At 41.6% G+C, this 25,151-nt stretch overlaps 1 protein-coding gene across 2 annotated transcripts in view; it reads left to right on the top strand.

Annotated features, from left to right (window-relative positions):
• Window positions 1–25,151, top strand: part of whrnb (whirlin b) — an 84,603-nt gene that overhangs the window by 28,999 nt on the left and 30,453 nt on the right. For both annotated transcript variants that reach the window (XM_030059913.1, XM_030059914.1), the window contains exons 2-3: window positions 7,922–8,095; window positions 14,375–14,500. In XM_030059913.1, coding sequence (XP_029915773.1) covers window positions 7,922–8,095; window positions 14,375–14,500 — 300 coding nt within the window. The remainder of the gene's footprint in view (window positions 1–7,921; window positions 8,096–14,374; window positions 14,501–25,151) is intronic.

Raw genomic sequence — 25,151 nt, forward strand, 5'->3', positions numbered from 1 at the left:
TTGCCGGGTATCCTTCAAAAAAAGGACACCCCTTTAAAACTTTGTACTACTGATTATTTTGTAATACTAGGTGTCACTTTTTCATAAGATGGATATCTCAATTTGGAGCAAACCTCTAAACTTTATATTATGGCACAGCAGCTTCAATATGGCCAATGGTGCCTAGAAGGGAGAGTATGTTGATATGCAGCCAGCAATATTGAAATGGCTGTCAGAGTAAATTGCACTTTGTCACAACCTTCAACCTTGGACTCTGCCAACAATACAGAGGGCCGATCCATCATGTCATGGCGGCTGATGGTGATAGCTTGAGTGGGGTTAATGCACAGCATGGGGCCAGGACACACACCCTCAACGATGAAGCAATCAAATCCCGTTGGCAGTATTTGTATGCGTGTGTATTTTTGCGTGCCTGTGTCCATGCATCCATGCCTATTCATAATTAGCCCCCCGTGCACCCATGAACTCCTGACACATTTGTCATACAATGGGTGCAGAGCGTTTTAGAGTATTTGTGCGTGTGTGTGTGTGGGTAAGCAGTTCATCATATTGTTTTTAACCCTGTCATCCTGTAATTTAATTATCTCATCATGATTTTAGTTCACTCACTAACTGCTGTGACTGCTTGATTGAAAATACTGTGTTCACCTTGCATAGGGGGGAAGGTACAGATTGGTATGACTGGTAAGTCATACGAGTTGGAAAATAAAACAAGTGAAACGGTAAGGTAACCGATTGACTTGACTTTTAATTAAGTTTTTCAGCAGGATCTTGACTCGGCTGTTAGAAACGCTGTTCTATCATTAAAATATGACCACAAATATGATCAAAAATAGGAGAGAGAAAGCCAGTGCACAGCCAAACAGCAGAAATAAATGAAGTAAGACTACAAAAAGAGTTTTTATAACTCATAAAAAAATCTCTCCATCCGTGAAGCCTCACACTGCTGTTCTTCTCCTTCTTCTTCTTCTTCTGCTTCTTCTTCTTCTTGTTTTATTGGCACATGCCATTTGATTAAATGACTTCTTGTCACTAGATTTTACAGCTAATCTTCTACATACTGCCACCTGCTTTACCGGAGTAGGATGGAGCAAACACATCAAATAGGACCGGTAGTTTTGCCTGCTGTCAACATTAATTTAAAAGTTAAAAATATGGAAGACTTACAGGAAAATATTTAAATGGGGGCGGCACGGTGGTGCAGTGTTTAGCACTGTCGCCTCACAGTGAGAAAGTCCTGGGTTCGATTCCCACCCAAGGTCCTTTCTGTGTGGAGTTTGCATGTTCTCCCCGTGTCTGCGTGGGTTTCCTCCGGGCACTCCGGTTTCCTCCCACCGTCCAAAGACATGCAGGTCAGGTGAACTGGAGAAGCTAAATTGCCCCTAGGTGTGACTGTGTGTGTGAATGTCAGTGTTTGTCTGTCTGCCCTGCGATGGACTGGCGACCTGTCCAGGGTGTTTCCTTGCCTTCGCCCTATGAGCGCTGGGATTGGCTCCAGCACCCCCCTGCGACCCTAGTGAGGATAAGCGGTTTAGAAGTTGAATGAATGAATATTTAAATGGGACAATGGCAGGAAGGAGGGTTAAAATATCATAAAATACCTGGAAAAAAAGGAGGGTTGACTGATACGAATGTTACAGTTCTTTGATTCTGTATCAAAAGGTGAAAATGTACTAAATAAATCATGCATGGTAGACGTTGCATCCAGCTGGGATTTATTTATGTCTAGGGGTCGCCATTTTCCAGATGCTTTCATGGTATTTACCTCCTGGTCAGCTACACTGGAGCTTTCAGTGTGAGATTCCTAGTTGTAATGCTGACATGAACACTATTTATATGTTGAAGACTGATACTAATAGTAAATACCATATGATGAGAATGCTGCGTAAAGTCAGTGACCTACAGCAAAGTTTGGCTTCAGTTTGAAAATGTTCCCTGTGACTTTACCAGCTCTATGTGAGCCTGTGGCTGCTCTTATTTTTTTTTTATATCCCATTATCTCGACATCACAACTTAATTATCTTGTGATCTTGAAGTAATAACTGACGGTTCATGCTGTGGCCTTCGTGATGACAGGCAAGCCAAGTGAGTCTGATAGTGCAGCCAAATGTTGACAGAATGAGCCGATCTGATAAAGTCACAAGGTGAGTGCATGACTGATCAATGCAATAGATTTTACTGTAATTGAAATTGCAGCCACAATCAGTGACGCTGCCTAGCCTAGCTAAGTTGTGACCTTGAGAAAACTATTTTTATTATCTTGATACGGAGATACGTTAATGAAACTATGGTAATGAGAAAACAAAGTTTGAGATGTGAAGACAAGGTAATTACAGGGTGTCATGAGAGCATGAGAAGGGAGTAAAATCACAAACAGCAATGGCTGCTTCCAGGATCAGAAGCCTGGAGTTTGGGTTTTCGCTGAGGCAGATCTGTTGTGGAGGCAGAAATCATCATACTGGCTGTGTTAGACTTTCAAAAAAAAAAAAAAAAAAAAAAAGTAGTAGACATTTCTCCACCAACAACACAATGCAATGTTCAAGACAGGCCAGTTCCACATGTTGGATATTCACCCAAAAGTTAATCGCACACCGCCACACCCACCTTTAGCCAGTCAATGTGAAAAGTGAATCGGTTCTTCGTCTTTCTTTCTTTTCTTTCTTTTCTTTTACCACAAGCCCACATTCCTTCCTTGGCCCAGGACCAACCTCGCTACAGAATGTTACATGCATTTCTGTTTACTTTTCTTTCTTTCTTTCTTTCTTTTTTTTTTTTGAAGATTATTTTTTTTTGGCATTTCTGCTGTATTTGACAGTCACAGTAGAGAGTCAGGAAAAGCAGGGAAGAGAGAGGGGATGACATGCAGCAAACGGCCTGAGGTCAGATTTGAACCCAGGACTCTGTGATCAGCCTTAGCAAGTGGCACACACTGGTGAGCATCAGTGAGCACGCAGGTGAGCTACCAGGGCCGCCTGTTACGTGCATTTTCATGATAAGTCCCATGACACGCCTCACTATGACTAATCAATATGAAAATAATTAATTTCTTCCTCAGCCGATGACCATCCTCACCACCAAGTTTCACACAAATCTGTGCAGATCCTGTAGAGATATCCTGCTCACAGACAGACAAAGAACCAGACAAATGGAATGGGGTGAAAACATAACCCGTCCAACTCTGTTGATGGCGGTAAAAAACACGTTTTTGAGAAATAGTGTAGCTGAATTTGAATGGCAAAGACAGAGCTGTTTGCCAAGAACATAAAAAATATGAATAGCTTTGACTTCTTCACATAGGCTATTCATTTATTCATTTATTAATGTGACATTTATGATGTTGGAAGCTAAGGAAGCTGACTAATGTGTTGTAGCTATGCACATGATGGGAGAATGTTAAAAATGTAAAGTTATGTTGGAGTAGAATTATAGTTTTTGTCAGGAATAATTGGAAGTTAAAAACCTTGTACACACTGTTGTTGAACAGGGACTCGTCTTTCCAGTTAAATCTGCGTGAGAAAAGAATGTGTTTAGCAGGACTGATGACAGCTGAACCTTGAAGGCAACAGGGGACAAAAGATGTAATTGACAGTATAAGTATTGCTATAGACAAAGTGAAACTAGGACATTTTGGATGTGAATGTATGACTTTTCACCTCCAATGAATGTGGTCGCCTCATTCCCTGACTAACAGGAGGCAAACAGTTTTTTTGAAAGTTAATTGTTTGTTTTTTTTAAGCAAAGGGTGAGAAGTTAGGGGTAATTTTTTCATTTTAAGAGGAGAACTATTATTTTGATGAGCATTGAGATACTTAAAGTGTCCCCAAGTCATTGATGAAACCCAGTATTATATATTTAGTTTTTTTTTTTTTTCATGAAAAAACATCTCTTCATGCCTGTATAACTCTTACAACCTTGCAGTCATTAAGTTAAGTATGCATGGAGCCATGAATATGTAAATAGAATACAATACAGATACAAGTATAGTCAAGGTAAGGCTCTTCTGTTTACTATTAATGTTTATGGCATACTTTTAATTGTCGCATTTATTTAAGTGAAAACGATGGAATAAGTATGAAATGTAAGAATTTATGGTCTGTTATCTTACACCTCAAATGTTACTGTATATATTTAAATTATGGCAACAGTGATCAGTTGGCTGTCTAATTCTTTTTCTATGTACTCAACAGCTTGTCCAAAAAAATAATAGTCACCAAAAAAAAAAAAAAAAAAAAAAAAAAGGCTAACTAAGGCTTACTAATGTGAGACTGATGCCAAGCAAAGACACAGGAGGTAAGAGAGAAAAACAAAGAACAGCTAAAGGTCTATTAAATTATCAAGGCTTGCTTGTTAGCCTCACTGGAACAATTTGGTGACTGAGATTTCTGGAAGATTTAGTGACAATCCTTCATTTCTAAGGCCTTTTTTTTTATTTCTATTTTTTTTTACCTCTACAACATCTGTGAGCTTTGTCTTGTGTGCAGCTCTTGGGGACGCGCCGTGCATTCATACCACTGTGAGGAGGCTGCACCAAGCATGTCATTACACTGGAGTTCACTGGACTCCAAGTGCTGAACAAGGGGCATAAATCGCACCGGCCGCCACACAAGCGGCAAGCCCTGTGAGTGTGTGTTTATATGCACGGCAGTGTGTGTTGGCGCATCAGGACCCATCAGCCCAGCACACACAGAGTCCTTGGGTGTATCTGCTACTTAACGCCGGTGATAAAGTAGCTTGGTAACTGCTGATTTATAGCTACAGTGCCGCCGGAATGACACATCCCAGTCTCAGCGCTGAGGCACACTCTGAACATCCATCAATGCTGCAGGGACAGCCATCCATAAACTTCACATCACCAAATCGTTGGGTGGGAGGAGAGCAGAGCAAGGTGGGGGGGTCTGAAGCATAAAACACAGCACCTCAGTAATAAGAAGTTGTGGTGGAGAGGAGAAAACAAGGGTAGGGGAGGACACTTATTAATAATGTAAAACTACAGTGATCCCTACAGGGAAAATTGCCTTTTTTCTTAGCCCCCTTCCGCGGAGAGGTCAAAGGTCAGGTTCAGTTCCAGAACAGCACCTCCGGAGCTGGCAGGGGAGGATGAATGTTCAGAGCAGAGCGACGCGAAGAGAGATGCTGAAGATGTGAGACAGAGAAGGAATGAGACAGGGAAAAAAACTGAGGGCAACGGAAAATTTTAAGAGAAAGACAGAAAAATAGACGAGTTATTTGCTATAAAAAGTTGAGCTTTCATGTACTCTGAAGTCTTGAAGTCTTGTCTGGGGCTTCAGGATCGACGATCAGGGGCGAGGAAAGGCCACGTCTCTGGCATCCATGCTTTTAATGGCTGAGACAGAAAAACAGACAAAAAAACAGACACAGAGAGACAGTGATTAAAGACTGTATAAGACAGCAGATGACATTTGCGCCGCGCAGGCACTTTATAAAATTGTGATGGGACTGTGCGCGATTATTTTGCTGGTTTCTAGGACAATGAAACCCCAAAGGCAGACGGAGAAAAAGAAAGACAAACTAAAACAGGGTGCCATGTCGGCCTAATGACTAGAGAGACAGTCCTGCAACAGAAAGATCACAGGTTTAACCCCCCTGCTCCAAGAGCCTGACCAGCCGCGGCTGTGGCTCCTGATGAAGTGTCCTTCAGCAGGACACTGCACCCTTACAAGATGCCTGAGTGTTCATTTATCACAAAAAAAAAAAAAAAGCCAGACTTGTGCATGCTGACACAGATACATAGCAATTCCAACACTTATTGTCCTGATAAAGATTAGTAGCGATTCAGAACTGTGAAAAAAAAAAAATCCTCCAGACCTTTTGTTTGTGTGCCGCATTGTTCTAAAAATATAGGAGAGAAAATGGAAAGATCTGAGAAAGAAAAGTATCTGTTCTTTCTCTGAGTCTCTCTTGGGTTAGATAAAGATGTGTTTTTGAGGATGAATGCCAGTATTTTTTGCTCGTAGCTGATATTTTCTGCTGAGTGTTCCCCACTGAGTTTTATTCTTGTCAGGGTGGAAGCCTCTTTCCCTACATTTGTACCACAGGACACTAAAACGCTCCATACTGAAATTCTTGTAGGTGTGTTAGGAGCATCTTAAAGCCAAGATTGATTTTTTTTTATTGCCCTAAATGATCAAGATACAGGACTGGGTTATCAGGGTTGTAGTTCAATACCAGTAACTCAACGATTGCTTGGTCAGTTGCTCAGATTTCTGTCTTTCAAAACTGATTTTCCTTTCCAGCTGGTCTGTTTCCATGGGAACCTCCGGGGGTCTGGCTCGGAGAGGGGAGCGCGGGGGTTAAACAAATCAGACACCGGCTCGTTGATGCTGTTGCAGCTGGTGCTGTGGGTTCGAAAGTTGCATCTTACACTCTTGGACCACTGGAGAGTTTAGTGGTCAACCAAGAAATTGCCCTTGACTTTTGGCACCTGACCTCTTGATCCCCACACCCACATTAATTTCTAGATTTGTTTTCTGGAACCAGGCTGGTGTTTGTTTCCTTGTATGTGTGGATGTGGTCAGTTATGGAGGACAGAATTTACAGCTTTACAAATGGTGTCACTACAGTCCAAATTGTAAAACTCCGATGAAGAGTCAAGGTTGTGCTGGACAGACGGGAACGTCGTGTCCCGACTCCCCGGAGCAGACTGCGTGCAACCACTTCTGACACACTTCTTTCTTGCAGGGAGGTGAGCGACTGCAGAAAGGCTATTTAGTGGACTGTTAGTAAAAGTGTTCAGCGCAACAGACGGTAGGCGATGCGGCCTCTGCCCCGTGCTCCATCTTGAATTTCATTCTTGGTGCCGAGAAGTCATTGTTAGATGGCAGCAATTCAAGCTGCAGTGGCGGTCCAGCTCAACCGGGCTCGTCTGGTCTTGTTGGTAAAAACACAAATATCGCCGTGATACAGCGTCTAACCCTATCTCGTCCTCCCTCTCCCTCTCTCTCTCTGTCTGCCTGTTTCCTGGTGTCTTTGCCCTGTCTCCGTCAGCGCCTCTATGAGTCACAGGGATAGTCAGACTGTTGGCCTTGAAGCTTCTGCTAATTTCGTCTCTCTGTCATAAACAGCGACATGATGTGAAAGCGCATGCACGAGGCAAGGGAGCCTCTCCGGTTTAAATAGCAGAGCCAAAAGGAGCATGAACTTGCTCAAGGAGAAATGACGAGAGTGCAGTGATTCACCAAGACTCGACAAAGGTGCAGCGCAATGGATCTGCACCGGAGGCCAGGTGGACGTTATTGCTCAGCGTCTCTGTTCTGCCATTACCTCGGTGAGAAGTCACGTTTAGAGTGTGGCGGAGGACTGTGGCTGCAGATATGGGTGTGTGCTAGGCTGCATGGCCCTACGATACCACTGAAACTTACATTTATTTGCATCTTGGACCGGAACCTGACCCTCTTGACCACATACTTTGGCAGAGAAGGGGCCTGATGCAAAGGTTTCTCCCTGGAGCACATAAAAAACAGATTTGAAAGGTAGTCGAAAGATTGATTTTGTGATTAAAACCCAATTTTGAATGTTTCACACCATGTGGAACATTTTTTTCCTTTTTTTCTTTATTTTCCTTTCCTACATTAAACATAATCATACAAGCAGGGGGAAAATAGCCCATTCCCTTATCCCCCTGACCATAAAGTGTCCCATATTATTTCATAACTGAAGAAGAAAAACAGAAAAAGATAAAGACATAGACCCAACGTGCAGATCCAAGGCCATAACGCTGTACTGTGAAAGGCTTCTCCCCAGGTGTGTTGTCTTTGTTTGGTCTCTGTGTCGCTCTGGTTTCATGAATAACAGTGCTTGTACAGTGCAGCTATAAAAAGAAGGACCAGAAACTGTGTTAAATCATCTACCAGCCTGATCACCTTGCCCACCACCCTGCCCCCCCCCTTGTCCCGACATGCAGGTGCTGAAGGGATGCAAGAAGCTGGCCATGTCGGTGTGCTCTGTGGGTCGCATCCCTGGAGGCTACATCACCAACCACGTCTACAGCTGGGTGGACCCGCAGGGCCGCAGCGTCTCCCCCCCGTGTGACATGGACACAGGCCAAAACCGAGGGTATGGCATGGAGGAGAGGACGGTAAGAACATTGTGTTTGTGTGGGTGTGTGTGTGTGGAGGAGGGGCTGGGCAAGTGGGAATATGGTGGAAATAAGGTGTGTGCGAGGTATGTAAGCAGACAGGATTGGAATTAAATGCACAAAATGAGATTTACAGCTATATGCTAAGACTTACAAAGGTGATGACAAGTGTATTTTTCTACATACAAACGACTACACTATACAAATGCCACTCGACTATGTCTGACCTTGACATCGCTTAACCAATCAGTAACAACTCCACATATTTCCATGCATACTATGTTTACAAAAATAGAAAATTACATTTGAAATGCTTGACATGCATGGATATGTAGAAAAAATATTGCATTTGTTTACAGATTGACTCTACATTTCCACTAAGTACCTGTGTTTATGATATGTGTTTTTATTTTTTAATATATGAGACATTCGTGGTCTGTATGCTGCAGCACAGTTATAGTTACACTATCTAAAGGGACAGCTCATTGATTTAGAAAAATTTGATATTATTTCACTTCATCCCCTAGTTGTTATGTGGGAGAGTAACCATGATACAGGCGGTGCACAAATTACTGGATCTTTCCAGGTGTTGATAACAGGAAAAATACAGTTATAACATATAACATATAACATATATATAGTACAACTCAGTAGTGATGTGTGCATTTTAGTTTTGGAAAACAACACTTGCAAAGTGGTGTTAAACTGGGGTGGTCAGATGTTTGGTTTTAGGCCGGTCAGTTCAGGTTTGCAGCTCTATGTTGGGTTATATGTCCTCCGTTCAACGGCCTTATGCACTTATTCAATAATCACCCTGAATGGTGTCATTTTTTTACATTACTGGCTTACTTGGTGTAATGGAATGCATCCTTGCATTTCATTGGTCATCAACTGCGTACCTGTGTGTGACACGCCTACCAAATCTCAGCATGATTGATTCAACTGTGCCCCACTGACCTGCCAGCCACCGCCTTCTTCCCTCGTGCATCGGCAGCTCTGTACCTTTACAAAGTGCCCCAACCATCATTTAACCACCAAGTGGTCCAAAGACATTGGATTGATCACCAAAAGCAGGACGGATGAATTCCACGCCTTTTACACTTTTTTGCAGCTGTGATGTAGAAGTGGACAACAGGAACAAGGGTGCTACTGAGTGTCACGCTGGCACCGACAAGCACAGACGAAACACTGTGAGTGTACACTGCAAAAACGCAAAATCTTACCAAGATTATTTGTCTTATTTCAAGTCAAAAATGTCTTATTTCTAGTCAAAATATCTCATTACACTTAAAATAAGACATGATCACCTCAAAAGTAAACTGTTTTTAGATAATTTTCACTTGTTTCAAGTGAAAATTCACTTGAAACAAGTGAAAATTTGCTTGTTTCATTGGCAAAATTTGCCAGTGGAAAAAGTGAAAATTCACTTGAAATAAGTGAAAATTAGCTAGAAACAAGAAACAAATTTTGCCAATGAAACAAGCAAATTTTCACTTGTTTCAAGCAAATTTTCACTTGAAACAAGAGACAATTGTCTAAAAACAAGTTACTTCTGAGGTGATCATGTCTTATTTTAAGTGTAATGAGATATTTTGACTAGTAATAAGACATTTTTGACTTGAAATAAGACAAATAATCTTGGTAAGATTTTGAGTTTTTGCAGTCGCTAAAATCCACTGCAGAGCTTTGCAAAGTGTGCTCGCCTGCACCTGGACAGTGTCAGGCCAGAGCTCCCAGTCAGTCTCAGCTTATCTGAGGATTACTCAGAACTCCACCAGCAGCTCCTGGCACCAGAAAACAACCTCTTCTGAGTAAGATATATTCTAATTTGCTCTGCATCCTCTGAAAAGAACAGTTCATACACAGTAAATGGGAGTGAATTCGTGTCTTGTTGCTGCATATTGTCAGTTTTGGCCTTATTGAAAGGATGCACAGGCATGATGTAGTGCAGTGGTTCCCGACATGGGAGTCATGACCCCCCAAAAGTTTGCCTGTTAAATCTCAGGGGTCATGAGACTGTATTTCAGACAGTTTTTCCTTTCCTATTGCTGCATCTTCTCTATGAATTAACCACTGATGTAATGGATCACAGTGTATATAAATATATGTTCTATTGATAAATCGGATAAGTATGAGTCAGATGGTATGCCTTTGGATTCTGACAGATTTTTCAGATTTGCTGCATCACTATCCCTGTTTTCTTGGCTTGTCATGGCGCTCAGCCTCTCTCTCTCTCTCTCTTTCTCTCTCTCTCTCTCTCCTTCTCTAGGTCTTTCTTTCTAATATTTGATATAGTTTGCATTCTTGTGTTGTGATTAACATGTTGATTTTGTGATCATAGCAAAGGCACTGGCCACCCTTTGTTAAACCTTAGAGCAGGTTAAGGTGGTTATTTTTAAGACTGTTAGCTGGGGGGAAGTCCACCTCAGTGGCAGGAGGCTAACAGTTAGCATTTGGAGCATCCAGCCAGTATCCAGCACTCAGTAACAATGAGAGGAAGAGAGCACCACTACTGTCCTACACAACAGCTGGGGGGGCGGTGCGGGGCGGGGGGAATGTGGAATGTGGAGTGGAATGACCTTGGCATATGACATGTTGTGATTGAGTCCGTCCTCCAGATTTAGTGAATGCAGCTTTAAAACACATTGTGCACTGATGATTGTGTTTGTAAAATCAAAAGTTAAAAAAATGACCTCTGATGAAAGCATTGCTATGTCAGTTCCTTATCAGCAGTATACTGGTACAATACACATTTCAGTTTGATAAGTGCATGTGTGGTCATCATTTAGCTTCACTGTGCAGGGAGATACAACTGATTCGGTACAAGCAGGTTCCTCTTAGTCACCTTTGAGAGGAGCACATTGATAAATTTTTCCAAAAATCCAAGAAAATACAAATGCAGAAAAATACAACATTTCTGCCAAAAGAAGAGGATGGGGGAACTGCTGCAGCTTCAGATATTGGAGAGGAGAGGTTCTCTTATGAATGATTTTGAAAATAAAATGGTGAAATTGTGTTGCCAACTCTGTGTGGCAACACAAATTGAAAATGAACTAAGTTTCACCTCAAAAAAAGGGCTTAAAGTCGCAGAGCAAAAAAATGCAATCAACAATGTGAATGAAAAAACAATCCTACAGCCCTTCACTGCAAGGACGCCGGCCATGGCGACTCCACCTCTGTCTGGGTCACTGTGTTAGACGTTGTGACTGATAATGAGAGATGGGGATATTATATCTAAAGGATAAGTGTTTTATCCTTCACAACCCCTTTGGCTACAAATACATGTTTTAGATTTACTGGAGGCAAATTTTATCATTTGTACTCCTCTTTAACCTGAAATGTATCAGCTCACACTGAGGACACGGTAATGTGCAGTAAGTTAAACTGAGGAAACAGATGATGTGAAAAATGATTTGACTTACTTGTAATTAAAGACTTATTTAGTTACGAAGAAACATAAATGAGACAATAAGGAGTGGCTTTGCATCGGAAAGCAATTCTAAACGTAAATTACTCAGTAAGCCCTACTGGTTCATTATTTTGACGCCATACTGTGAGGAGACATAACCAATCAATTATTCAAAGTGGCTGATTTAGAATTATAACAGCCTTCTGACACAAAGTATCCGTCTCCTTATTTTCCCATTTAAGATTTCACGGAAAAAAACAGTAACTGCTATTAAAAAATCAAGTTCCATAGTCGTGACTTTACAACTGGAATGAATGGAGCCGTTGAATGGTCCTTCATATTCTATGGCAGTGACACATTTAAGGTTAATGACCCATAATGATAATAAAGTAGCAGCCTGTAAATTAATGTCATCACAAACATACAAAAGGGAAGGAGGACTCCACTTCATGCTCTCTTTGTTACCATTTTCTTTTCAAAGTCATTTATAATAAATGTCCAGATAGTTGCTTGAAGAGTTTTGTGACAGAAATTGAAACAGAATGCTTTTTTTTTTTTTTTTTTTTAAAGAGCAATAGCTTATTTAAGTCCACGGCTGACAAAATCATATATATTTTAGACACATGAAATGATGAACTCTATAATGCATTTTGCAAACTGACTCGTCACTTTAAGTTCACCTGGGGCGGTATATCTGATTCTATTATTGGCAACTTTTTAGAACTGAGTTTCTCAGAGTTTAATTGGGGACCCATATCAGTCACGAGTCTGTTTCTGTTTTTTAATGAACTCGGCTCCTACAGGGCCACAGTGAATTTTCTTAACTTGGTTGGAACAGTTAAAGAACTCCTGTGCTGGAGTTGCATAAGCTGTGAAGTTACCACCAGCATTAAGACTGAATTAATGTTGGGATCCAAATAAGGTCCAACGAGGCTCAAGTCCAATACTGTCCTGCCTATGAACCTGCTTACCAGACATAGGAGGGGAAAGCTGGATCACTCCAACAGGAATTGATCTGAAGTTTACCCTGGGTTGTCCTGGTAATTACATCAACAATTAGACAAAGTCCCTGTGTCCACTGTCCTCATGGAATCAATAGTCCACTGAGTTGAAACTATTGTTGCTCTGGGCGGTTGAAACACGGGTCAAATGGCCATCATTGCTTGACAGGTTTCTGGAGCGCATTAGGAAAGGGGCAAATCAATGGAAATCAATGTCTTTGTCTCTCAGCACATCCAAACATCCCGTCCTGCCGCGGCTATCTCCACGTCTGAAAGTGCTGCGTAAGCGAGCCCATGCAACCGCAGATCGTGCCTCTGAATGCAGCTTTGCACCGCTCTGCAGATTTGAATGGTCCTCACTTGATGAGTGACTCGTCCAAAAGTTGCCTGGGAGCGGATTTACACCCACTCTATTAAATGTTGGTATGATGGGTGGGGCGGTGGGGGGCAAAATTAATTCTTCCGAAAACTGCTTATATTTGCATGTATTTGCAGGAGCCCAGATGTCCTGACGTAGATCTAATTAAAAGGTTAGGTGGGATGCAGAGTCTCTGGATGGAAGCCTAAGATGCTGTTACTACTACAGACAGTATGGCCTGCCATATAGCGAGCCGTGATTTGTTGGCTCCCGTTCTGGAAGAGACATGAATCTCTACCACTGGAGGTGCCAGACATGTGCCACTTGTTCTACAATATGTCAGCTCTCCGTTTTATGAATGCTGTCTATGGGAACCATTCTCTCGTGTGAGAATCATAGTCATGAATCTCTGAGTCCTCCCTTCGTAAAAGAAAACTTACGGCACGAATCAATACACCATCAAACTAGTTTAATTTCCTGTCTATGGCAGTCTGTCATAGAGTACTTAAATTTCATTTCCTAGTGCAAAAATTTATTCTTTTGTTGAATGGTTTCAGCAAATCACTAATCTAATTAATTAACAGCAGTAAAATCCTGCTGTACTGTTTGCAGTGCCTCAGTTACAGTGTCTGTCTTTGCTCTGGGATTGTATGGAATGTGGTGGTCACACTGATGCTTTGGTTTCAGAGGTCAAATGAAGAACAACTGAATATGTTATGGTTGATTCTGTGACTTTTGCTCACTCATGAATTCTTGCTGTTTTGCGTGGCGGCCACCAGTGAACCAGTTTATAGGGTGTGGTGCACAGATTCCTCACCTGAAAAACAATAAAATGTATGTGGAATCTGAAAATATAATTATGTGGAACATGTGAAAATGTGCAAATAGTCAACAGCTACTGCACAATATAGGACACACAATTGATACATATACATATACACATACTGTATGTGTATATACAGGGTGACACAAAAAAAACGGGAACTTTTTAACAATCCAATAAAACCAAGAGTGATGGAAGAAAAATATTTTATTCATAGTAATTGAAACCTTAAAACATGCCATTTAAGAAACAATGATGGAATATTCATTTTTTTAAAATTGTGCTGCCACTTGCTCATGTCTGCCAATACGCACTTCAAAGATTCCCGTTTTTTTGGGTCACCCTGTACATATACACATATACACTGTATATACACTAAGATACACTGTAAAGTCTGTGGCACATGATTGTCCTTGTCCAGTTGGCATGTTGCCCCTGTTGACACACGGCCCACACTGACCGGACTGTATATAATGACAGGGAGATATATTGCCCATAATGCCACACTGACTTATTGTACATAATGACATATTGCTCAGAGGAACTGCTGTTAAAATATTCAGTGAGTAGCAGAGCACCTGACAAGTGTTGCTATGAATTGTCAGCCGCCGTGTGATTTTCCCACTAAATGGTTAGATTAATTGACAGGATGGAGGGATGTAAATGATTCTGTGTTGGTCCCACACAGGTCAACCTGAACATGGACGACGGTCGCTCTCTCGGCCTAATGATCCGAGGTGGTGCCGAGTACGGTCTGGGCATCTTCATCACTGGAGTGGACCCTGGCTCTGCGGCAGACGCTGGTGCACTGAAGGTAGCCGATCGTAACCTGCATAGATCATCTTGTTAACACATGTCAAAGAACAACCAAGTTAAAGGATAGTTCACCCCTTTTGAAAAGTATGATATTGCTTTCATCAAACTCAAACTTTTTTTTATTTAGCAATTTGAGTGGATTAAGGTGGTATTATTATTAAGGTTATTTTTAAGGATGTTAGCTGGGGAGAAGTCCACCTCAGTGGCAGGAGGCTAACAGGAGCATCCAGCCAGTATCCAGCACTCAGTAACAATGAGAGGAAGATAGCACCACTACTGGCCTACATAGCAGCTAGGAGGGGGAGTGGAATATTTTTTTCAAAATGGGTGAACTATCTCCTTAAAGCAGTGGTTATCAAAGCGAGGCCCTCAAGTGGGCTCCAAGGGGCAGACAGCAAGTTAAATATATTAGTGGACAGCACCGGGACAGCAAGGTGAGGCTGGAAGAGAATAGTAACAGCAGACAGCACCTGTCTAAGTTTAATAGAAGTTTGCCTTTTGCTGTCTGCCACCACAAAGTTACAGCTGGATGTTATTTAGCCACTGTTTGAAGGAAAAAGAAATTATCCTTGGGACTGATATTTTTTTGCCATTGTGCTGTCCTGCCTGACCTTTTTTTTTTTCCTCCAAAAATCCTGTTTCGCCATCTGCTTTCTACATCATCATCCCATGAGCATGCAGGATAAACATGATGAAATGTGAATCTGTGGCCTCATGAGTTTATATTTGTCAGCCCACGAAATGAGAACATCAGAGAATCGTCGAGTTAGGGTTACACTGGAATGTTACGTTTCTTAACATAACTCTTACCTGCCAGTCTTCATCCTCATCCTCTCCCTCAGTGCTCACCAGCCGGTGAAAGGCAACCTCACATTCACTCTCATTGTGGAACGAGTTGTGTTCACTTAGCGTTTCGCCTCGCTGTATTCCCTTTTTCTGCGATCCGCGTCTGCAACTCTCACAGCTTCTTGTCATGCTATCGATCTGGCACTGTGCGCTGTGATTGGCTGGGAGCTACACACCCACCGGCCACTCCCAGAGGAGTCCTGAGCTCAGCAAAACAAGAAAATCCATGCAGAGGGCAGGGTCTCTGCAGACACACTCACAAACACACACGTCTGTTGCATCATCAGAGGGATTATTTTCATATGAGTGTATACATTGCTTTTTAGGAAAATCCTCCTCATTCTGCCTTTAAACAAGCTGAGTTGTCATGGAAACAAGTAAAATAACAACACCGAAATGGCAGGCTTATTCACTTCTTTAAGAAAAACAACTTGGAAGCTCAATGCTGAATTAAATGAGTTATTATAATGAAGAGTTTCCACAGCGGGCCATCCATTGTCCCTAACATCTGCTACTTGATACTGATGAACCTGTTAGCATTCCTGCCACCTGCACCCTATTAGGCTGCTAAATTTGTTAGTGGCGCTAACATCTGCCACCTGCCCGCACAGTCTCAGTCACGCAGCTGACTTTTCCATGACAACCTTGCAAAAAACGGGCTATTAGCCATGCTAAATTTCTGTTACATGGTTTCAGGTCAGCTTTCTGCCTCAACAAGCAGGCCATTCTCACTCTGTGCTATTTCCATCTTGCTCTAGGCGAGAAGAACAGAAGCCAGAGTATCCTACCTGTAAACAATATGGCTGAAACCTGCTCTCATGATAACACACTCTGCCCTACTTGTGGCTAAAAATAAAACAGCAAAATTCTTGTTTCATTACTGGTTAGTTCAAAGAAATTGGGACACCTGAAAAAATGGCCCTACATTCTGAGGAGATAGAAAAAAAAAAAAAAAAAACAGAGATAGAAAAAAAAAAACAATCTTGAAAGGCGCTTGTAAGATGCAGCTCATGCAGATGACATTTGTCAGTTTCTTTGACAGAGATGAGGACAGGCTTTTATCCTATGGAGGATTGGCCGGTCATGCTGCAGTGCCCGAGCCTTTTGACTTGATATGAAAGGAAACATGAAAGTAGGTGGGAGCAGAGTAGTAGCAGAGAGACATGAGAGAGTGAGAGGAGGCGTAGAAAAGTGATATAGTGGATGTTGTCTCCTCACCTCTCCGAGTCTTACAGATGTGCCTCTGCTCAGCGCCGCTGCTCTCACTCTAAGCTACTCATTGTTTGCGGGTGAGAGCTGCTGTCCATCTCTCCTGTGTGTGTGGCTGGTCTGGATACAGCAGATTGAGTGATCCTGCCATTAGACTGGGAGCGGCGGGCGGGGAGAAAGAGGCTGTTTTTCATTCCCCGCGAAAGCACCTTTCCGCCCCGTTTATATCCATCCCTCGCTTCCTCCCCCTGCACCACTGATGTAGCTGTAAATAAAAAGCGGGGTAAACTGCGTGACCTCCACGCAGTGATCATCACAAGGCAAACACCCATCAATATGAAGAAAAATCAATAATTTTTTTAAAAGATGCATTAATTTATACTTTTACATCAGGTTGATACTACTCACTATGATGCATACTACGAATATATGTCCTGAAGATTTATGTCAGCCTGTAAAGGTGCATTAAATTCGACATGTGGTGGCAGATGAATTTTCATTTTTATGTTAGGGCTGCACATTTACATTAAACGATGGCTCAACATGCACAACCACTTGGAGACATGGATTTGCTTTGAATGCCCCGTAAGAAATGCCTTAGTTTTGTCAAATATTGTCAAATATTCGTCAAACATCCTCATGAGTTGCTTTGTGTTCTCCTGCACTGCGAATCCACAATAATGTATTTCTATTTCTCCATTCACTTCCATGGTGCAGCAAAACAGGTCCTTATGTAACACTTTCAGCACAAATGTGAGCAAAGTAGACCTTGCCAGTGTAAAAACACTTTTTTCTTTCTTTCTTTCTTTCTTTCTCTCTCTTTTTTTTTTTTTTTTTTTTTTTTTTTTTTGGTGCTTCCTGGCACAAAGTTACTATGCAAATGTTTCCTGCAGACGCTACCTGTTGGATCTACTTTCCAATTCTAATAGGAAAATAAATGAGCTGTTTAATTTCCTCAGAAAATGCGTGCTGGGTCTTCTTGTTTTGTTATTGAGGCATAATCCACTTTGTTTGCATTCATTGATGTGCTAAAAGGGTCATTTCAATCAGGAGAGACTCAGGAGAGACTGGTTGGAATGAAAGAGAATGAGAATGAACATGAACTAAGTAGATTCAGTTTATTGTGGACGTGATGAAATAGTCTTTGGCGCTCAGACCTCAGCAAGAAATAGATCCCCATGGGAGGCGGTCGCATGAATTAAGTGCTTCTATATATGAAGGAGCTCCTCCACGGAGCCTAGACACTGGTGGTGGTGGTGAGGGAACGGAGAAACGTGAAGTTGGGATGTCTTATTGTGTGGGAAACGTCTGATAGGAGTGTTTGGAGAGGGGTCAGGCATCCACACATGAGGTGGTGACAGGGTGGAGGTGGGTCACGAAATGCAGAAATGACAACTGAATGACAGAGGAGAGAAAGAACGCTTTTAAAGTTTGACAGCTTACAAGTGATTGGCTATGATGATGTTCACTGCAAAGTCATTCAGGCTTATTCAGTGTTAGAATCTTAATTTTTTAGTGAAAAATCCTGCCAATGCCGTGTGATTACAGTGCTAATAAACCTGTTCCAGGAGTTTTCTTGAAATAAATTTAAATAAGGCAAACTCAGGCAGATCACTCCTCTAATGTTTTCAAACTCGCTGAGCATTTTTCCAGTGCTTGGATATTAAAACATCAGAAGAAGCAGCAGAAGGCCCTCCTATAAAAAAAGTTTTGAAATTGTCTTGTTGAAATATTCCTAAACTGGGCCGTGCTGTGAAGCTTTTATATCCATCACTTCAGAACTATATGAATAGACCTGACTGAGAATCATATTTCTCATTCGTACTTGTGAAATACAGTGACAGTTCATTTTGCTCATTCATTACTTTAAGAGAGCGAAAGTCACAGCCATATCCATTAGAAAGTGAAATAAATCTGCTCTAAATCCATTCAGTTGGAGTTAGGCTGACGATTTGTAGCCTTGCAGGACTGGCCTCGATACTGAATCAGAAGCAGGCCCTTTAGAGACCAAATTGAATTTGGTGTTCATCTTTATTGCTCAGTGCTGATTCACAGGCTGTTTTGAAAGAGACCTGAAATTGTCTCCTGTCTCTTTGACAGGCGTACATTCACTTCTGACATCTCATTCCACAATATGAGATTTCAGTATTGTCAGAGTTTTGCCTCTTGGGACAGATCTCATTTACCTGTGACCTTTCTCCATGTGTGCGTGCTTGTGCGCATGTCCACTTCATCTTGGTGTCTCTTGCCGATGGTTGTCGGGGTCCAACCACAGATTTGCTTGGCAGGAGACAGGGAGGAGGAGGAGGGAGAGGAGTATGAGTGCTAGTAGCTGCTTCTCTGTATGGCCTTTTGACTAACTGGTTCCACTCTGGTTTACAAACCTAACGCCAACCATTATGAGCATTTAGATCAAGTTGATTTGGAACCTGAACAGTTGGTTCCCAGCTGGAACCAAAAAATAGCAGGACCTGAAGTGGGAAGTATGATGACAGCAACAGGGGGCGTGTAAGGAAAGATGGATACGACAGATCTGCCGAGGAAACAAAACTATTGCTTTCAATTTGGACATCTGAATTATAGGAACCAATAGACAGGAGTACTACAAAAAGTAAATCTTGAAGAGTTGGATTATTGAAGAGTTTTTAAGTTCATTAGAAACCAGGACCAAATGATCAGTAAGTTAAAAAAAAAAAAAAAAAAAACTTAGGGCATGCAGAGACTCCAAAAAGGAAGTGAAAAGTGGTGCTGGACAGGGTAATATAGGGGAATATTCTGAACTCCTGGACAGTGTGCTGGTTCATAGACCAACAAACCAGCAGACTGCGACTGAATCAGTGGCCTGTGACAAGGCAACACCTCCGTCACAGTGGTTGCACTCCAAACTGGTGCCAGTGTAGCCAGGTTCACCAGTTAGCACCTTGGTTCCAAGAATCCTGAACAGAACTGGTTCAAAACTGTTTTTGTCGAAAGGAGGTTGCATATTATGGCCTTTGTTAGGTTTAGACTGATATATGGAGCCAATATTAGCCCTTTACTAAACACTGGATATCAGCCAGTCAGTGGCAAATGTAGGTTCCTCCCTGACTGCTGATACACAAATCAGTCTTTAGAGCCTTTAATGAATTTTATTGTTGGCAAATTTTATTTAGACGTTCATGGCCGTACTAGGCAAGGTCATTTCTCACATTAAAATAAGCATGCCTTACGAGCAAGAAACATAATATGGTAGGGAAACAGAAAACAGCGTCCTGTCCAGTGTGTGTGTGTGTGTGTGTGGAGGGGGGGGTTCTGATTGTGAAGGCCTACTGGCAGATGGAGATATAAAGTGCAATGCTTTTCAAAATGCACACATTGACTGGGCAAAATAAGAAAACTACTTCAACTTAGGTTATGTAAAACATGCCATATTCATTCTTTATATAACATTTTCTTTCAAACACAACTTTAAGATTCATCCTGCTGAAAGAGGCTTGGATGGTGCTCTACCTGAGAAAATCCTGACAACAGCCACAACCAGGGCAGATTTGACGTATTTAACATATCAGCACGTCATATTGGTAGAAATCTTCATTTCAGGCTGATGCCGATATTTCATTTTGAAACCTGATATCGACCAACACCACTGTCATGCCAATATTATCATGCATAGCTAATAATTTACATTATGAAAATGCACTGCAATGCATTTTTTGCAGGCCTATAACATAAATTAATATTAACAATAATACACTAATAAAGTACAGCCATATCTCCCCCCAGCAACTATCCTCTGCATTAAAACGTGAATCAGGAGTGGGAGCTGACGCTTCCCTTATTATCCTACAACAGGTTGTGTCATCATGTTTCATCTGTTGCCTTCATTCTCTCCAAATCTGTGGGAAAAAATCCATAATGGCAAAGTTTAAGACAGCCTTCTTTGTGACTTGAAAAATTGACTGGGAGTAAGTTTAGGAACCGGATCATGTCATGTAATTTAGGAGACAAATGTAGGAAGCTGCTTTGGTGCAAAAGGGGATGATCACTGACTCTGTTGTTTCACCGCAGTGCGCTTTTAATGGACGCACTGTGCTGATTATGGTATAGCGCCACGGTGGATTCTGGCGGTACTGCAGTCAAATTGGAAAAATACTGTACAGAAAAGTGGTTTTTACTATGAGCATAAAAACGTGTTTCATGCCCGGCACGAAATTTGAGGAAGCAACCTGCGCGTTCTATATGGAGGGAAAACCCTGCATATTGTCAATTCATATTTTAGATGTTACAGCCAACTACAGCAACTACAGATTTTTCTCCCTTGTTAAACACTTTCAATCAGAGTATAGACAGTGTGAAATGTTTTCTGCTGTCTCTTGGCCGTTTGACAGATTTTCTCCTCAACCTGTGCGTTTTTCTGAAAGCTTTAGAGAAGCGCACAGATTGAGGTGCACTTGGTGAATACGTAAGTAAAGACCTAGCCTAACTGTTCTGTAACTGTGAAAACCCAGGTCAGTTTTATGTGAAAAGCTGGGCTTTATGGAGATGTAATTGAAAAAGCGTTGAAATGCCCTTGAAGAAGTGTTAAAGTTTCTCTTTAATTAGACTTGCAGCTCAATTCTGATTCCTTACTTCCTTACTTCTTTATACATGGGGTAGCAGCATGTGTGTGTGTGTGAGTGCATACGTTGGTGTGCACACTGGGATGGAAATCATGCCACACCCATCAACACCAACACATACACCACTGGTTTAATGATGTCCCAGGACAGGATTTCTGCAGTGAAGTCTCCACAACTCAAACAGTTAACTCTTGCTGCCAGTGTGTGAAACTTACCTCTTACAGCTTTATTCATTCAGTAATGCTTTCTGTGAATTATTTATTCATTTGAAGGCAGTAATGTACTCCAGAGCTTCTCTACCACTCAATAGATGGAGCAGGTCACTGTGCTGATAACCTTAAGAGAGTCTCATTAGTCCCAACAGAGAGTTTGAGGCCAGAAACACAAATAAAAGTTGCAGGACATTTCACATTTGCCAAACAACTGAATCCCACCCTGCATCAGAATGGTGCACACACACACACACACACACACACACACACACACAGAAGAAGACTTTACCTTTAGGCTGTGCATGTGGTTAGATCGGTCAGACTTACAAAGAGAGTCGGAGGTGAGGCAGTTTCCGTAATAAAAGGTGCAGTCATGCCCACTGTCGGTTTGCTAGCCCGTCTGTCTGCTTTGCAGTAAACAGAGTGATGACAAGAGAAAAAATTTCACAAGTCGGAGAACTTTCGGGATGTCCCAGACAGTCCCAGACTGCATCAGGAGATGGGGACGCAATGTGCTGACCCTCTCCCACTTTACAAGTACATATGTTTGTCTGAGATCGTCTGGGACACCTAAGCCTGTCTGTGATATTACATGGTGTACACCTGGCTTCAGCATCGATGATGGTTTAAAGGCTTTTCCACTCGGAATGAAATTCTCAGTAGTTGTAACTTTTTATAATTTTATCCTGGTATTCATATTTCCATGTATTGATGCTGCGTACCGCGAGCTTCAGTTCAGCAATACCAATGTCAGTGCTGGCCCTCCAAAAGTCATGTTGGGCGATGTCCAGGCTTCACTGGGGTCTTTAACAGCCACTCTCCTCCCGTTATGAGCACGTGGAGGCCACTGCAGGCCAGCCAACTGTCCCCGCTGCTGAAAATAGCAGTTTGCCCTCTCCCTGTGAAAAGGACAAGCACACGGCTCCTCCAGTGCCCCGCACATCCAGGGTTTATTTCACACTTCATCAGGAGTGATCAATGAAACGCGACTTGTAAATCATTATGGCAGGGAGAGAGTGGGGAGGATGTGAGGGAGACCTGCAGCTGGAACGGACACCATATTGTTCCAATCACGGCTGTCAATTGGCTATGGCAAGGTGTAACACTGCGTTACCTTGAGGGAGCCCCGAGGGTCTGTTGTTGTTGTTTGTTCATCATTGTAATGAGAGCAAAGGTCAGAAATCTATTTGGCAGCCATATTTAAATAGAAAATCAACAACGTGATGTGATGTAATGTCTTGTCATTTTTTTTTATGATAGGTTTAGTAAATATTCAGCATGGGTTTATTAGTTTTAGTTTTTATATAGTTTTATTTTTTTATATATTGTTTGTTTGCTTATTTTTGTTTGGGTTTGTTTTTGTTTGTTTTCTTTTGTCTCAACTGAAGCTATATTATTAGACATTCAGAGCTGTTATTTTGCGTATGTTTGCAGTAAATATCATAATACAAACAAAGTCACAGGAATTTACTGGAATTTTTTAATTAGTGAATTTAGAAAAAAATAGTTTTACAGTTAGACAAGTTATTGTTAAGTTTTAGATTTTCTTTGTCTTACATTTATTATTTTATTATTTTAAATGTTCATTTTTTTTTTTTTTTTTTTTTTTTTTGACATTTTAAGCTTCTCTAGGTAACTTTTTTCTTTCATAATTTTTGACAGACCACCATATACATGGAGGGTCCAACCCAAACTAAATGCACTGAGAAATTTTTTTTTCTAAAGTCTTATCAGGACAACTCAAAACAGTCAGTCACCGTCAGCCATGTTTTGTGCTCCTGCTCGTGCACTGCTACCGTGCACGCTCATTTCCCCTCCCCTGGGTGCTGGGCTGGTTGGTTGGGCCGGTAGTCAGGGAGCATGGACTCCACCTGTTTTGAGTGGGACACCCGGTGTGAGGCATCATGGGCAATGTAAAGTAAGTGCTTTCTCGCCCACTGGTTCAGTGAGTTATGGAGTTTCACTTCGCTTGATTCTAACACACCTAATTGTGTTGGCCCGGGGACAAGAGAAGCGGAGAAGTCAATAACTAATTTCTGCCTTTACTTCTCCTCCTGTAGTACAGTGGATGCTGCTTTTGTGCCGCTTCAGCAGCCTCTCGCATTTTACTGCATCTGCCTCCCTCTCCATCTTTATCACTCTAAAACAAACCAGGTCTTTGTTCACTGTTTAACACTCACTACATTAATATCCACTCATCTGAAAGCTGCCACTACTATGCAACTTTAATCAAGTTTAATTTTAATTGAGCCATTTACTGTCAAATAAGAGTCTTGTATCTGCAGATAGTCACATTTACATGAATTAAACAGCTTTACTTTACTCACTCAGTGGCAGCACAGTCTTATTTTCAGATTGCTTTAAAGGTGACCATGAGTGCCATCAGTGGTGAATAAAATCTAGGTAAGCTATGACCTCCAGTCAGTAATTATCATAAGGCTAATGTAAACAAAAGTCAATTGTATATTCAGATAGCATTCATTTCTGCTTTTTTCCTTAATCATACAAATTATGTCTGCCTGAAATAAGTATTAAACAAAAATGTAAGTGGGCTTATCCATTGTTAGAGCCACGGTGGCTTTACATTTTTTTTTTTTTTTTTTTTAATTTGACTCTGATTCATGGGCCTTTGGGTCTGTAACTGCTCTACCTGAAGCTGAATCACCAAATTCCACAAATTTGCAGTTGCAAGGTTGAATAACAATAGCAGCAGTATGCTCCAACATCCACTGTAAGACACAACCAAATATGACAGGAAACAAAAAAGAAAGGGACATTGATTATGTAAAAAAAAAAAAAAAATGTCTGTTGAGTGTTTTGTTTTTTGCATTTCAACTACAGTGGCCAAGGGCTGCTAATCATCAAAGTTTTCCACTGTTGCACTTGGAGTGCATAGCTTGATGAATAACGTTCTCTCCACCATCTAATCTGTGATATTCTCCTCTGGCACTTTTTGAAAAGGGCCAGTGTACCTCACCTAGCTGTCTAAAGGAGGGTAATTAACCTCTGTGCAGCACTGGTGTATGTGTGTGTTTGTGTGTCTGCACCCTGCAGACAACTGAGACAAGGGAAAGTTGGGGTGACCTTGCAGTCTCAGTCTGGTGCGGGTCTGTGGCCTGAGGTTGTGACAGGGAAACAACTCTGTGCAAATCAGGGTTTTGGGATGCATGTATATGTGAATAAATAACCACCGAGAGAACAGACGGTGTGTACTGTATCCTGTTATTTCCTGTTATTATATAAATAAAAGACATCGCTATCTAGTTATAAACTGCTGGTCTACATAAGCTCTAGCCCCTCTCTCCAGGAAAAGGTATGTTTTGGTATGTTGGTATGTTTTATAAGAGAATTAAGAATAACAATTTCAGTTAGGGACAATAGTGGCTCTGCCAGACAGGGTAGGCTTTACTTACATGATGCACCATGAGGCAACTGCACTAAAGTTGGATACAGTGTAGAATATCAAAACAAAAGGCCATATGTGATGATAAATAAAACATACTCCTGCTATGACGTCTATCTGTACAATCTTATTCTTGTTACAAGGGGGTTTATTAAGAGAACAGGCACCAAGACCCAAGACCACCAGAGGCCCTGATCATACATTGTCTGGTTATTTTATGGTTATGTATGAATCTTTAATGCAGATTAAACAATATACAGGCTCACTAATCATCATCTGGGATGAACATGAGCATAACTGTACATATACAGCCAGTATGTTGACGGTTATGCGAGCTAGCATCAGGTGTTACACATGTTTTGCACTAGCTGTGTTTTTCAG

The sequence above is a fragment of the Myripristis murdjan genome, chromosome 9, assembly GCF_902150065.1.
Source record: "Myripristis murdjan chromosome 9, fMyrMur1.1, whole genome shotgun sequence".
Lineage (NCBI taxonomy): Eukaryota > Metazoa > Chordata > Actinopteri > Holocentriformes > Holocentridae > Myripristis > Myripristis murdjan.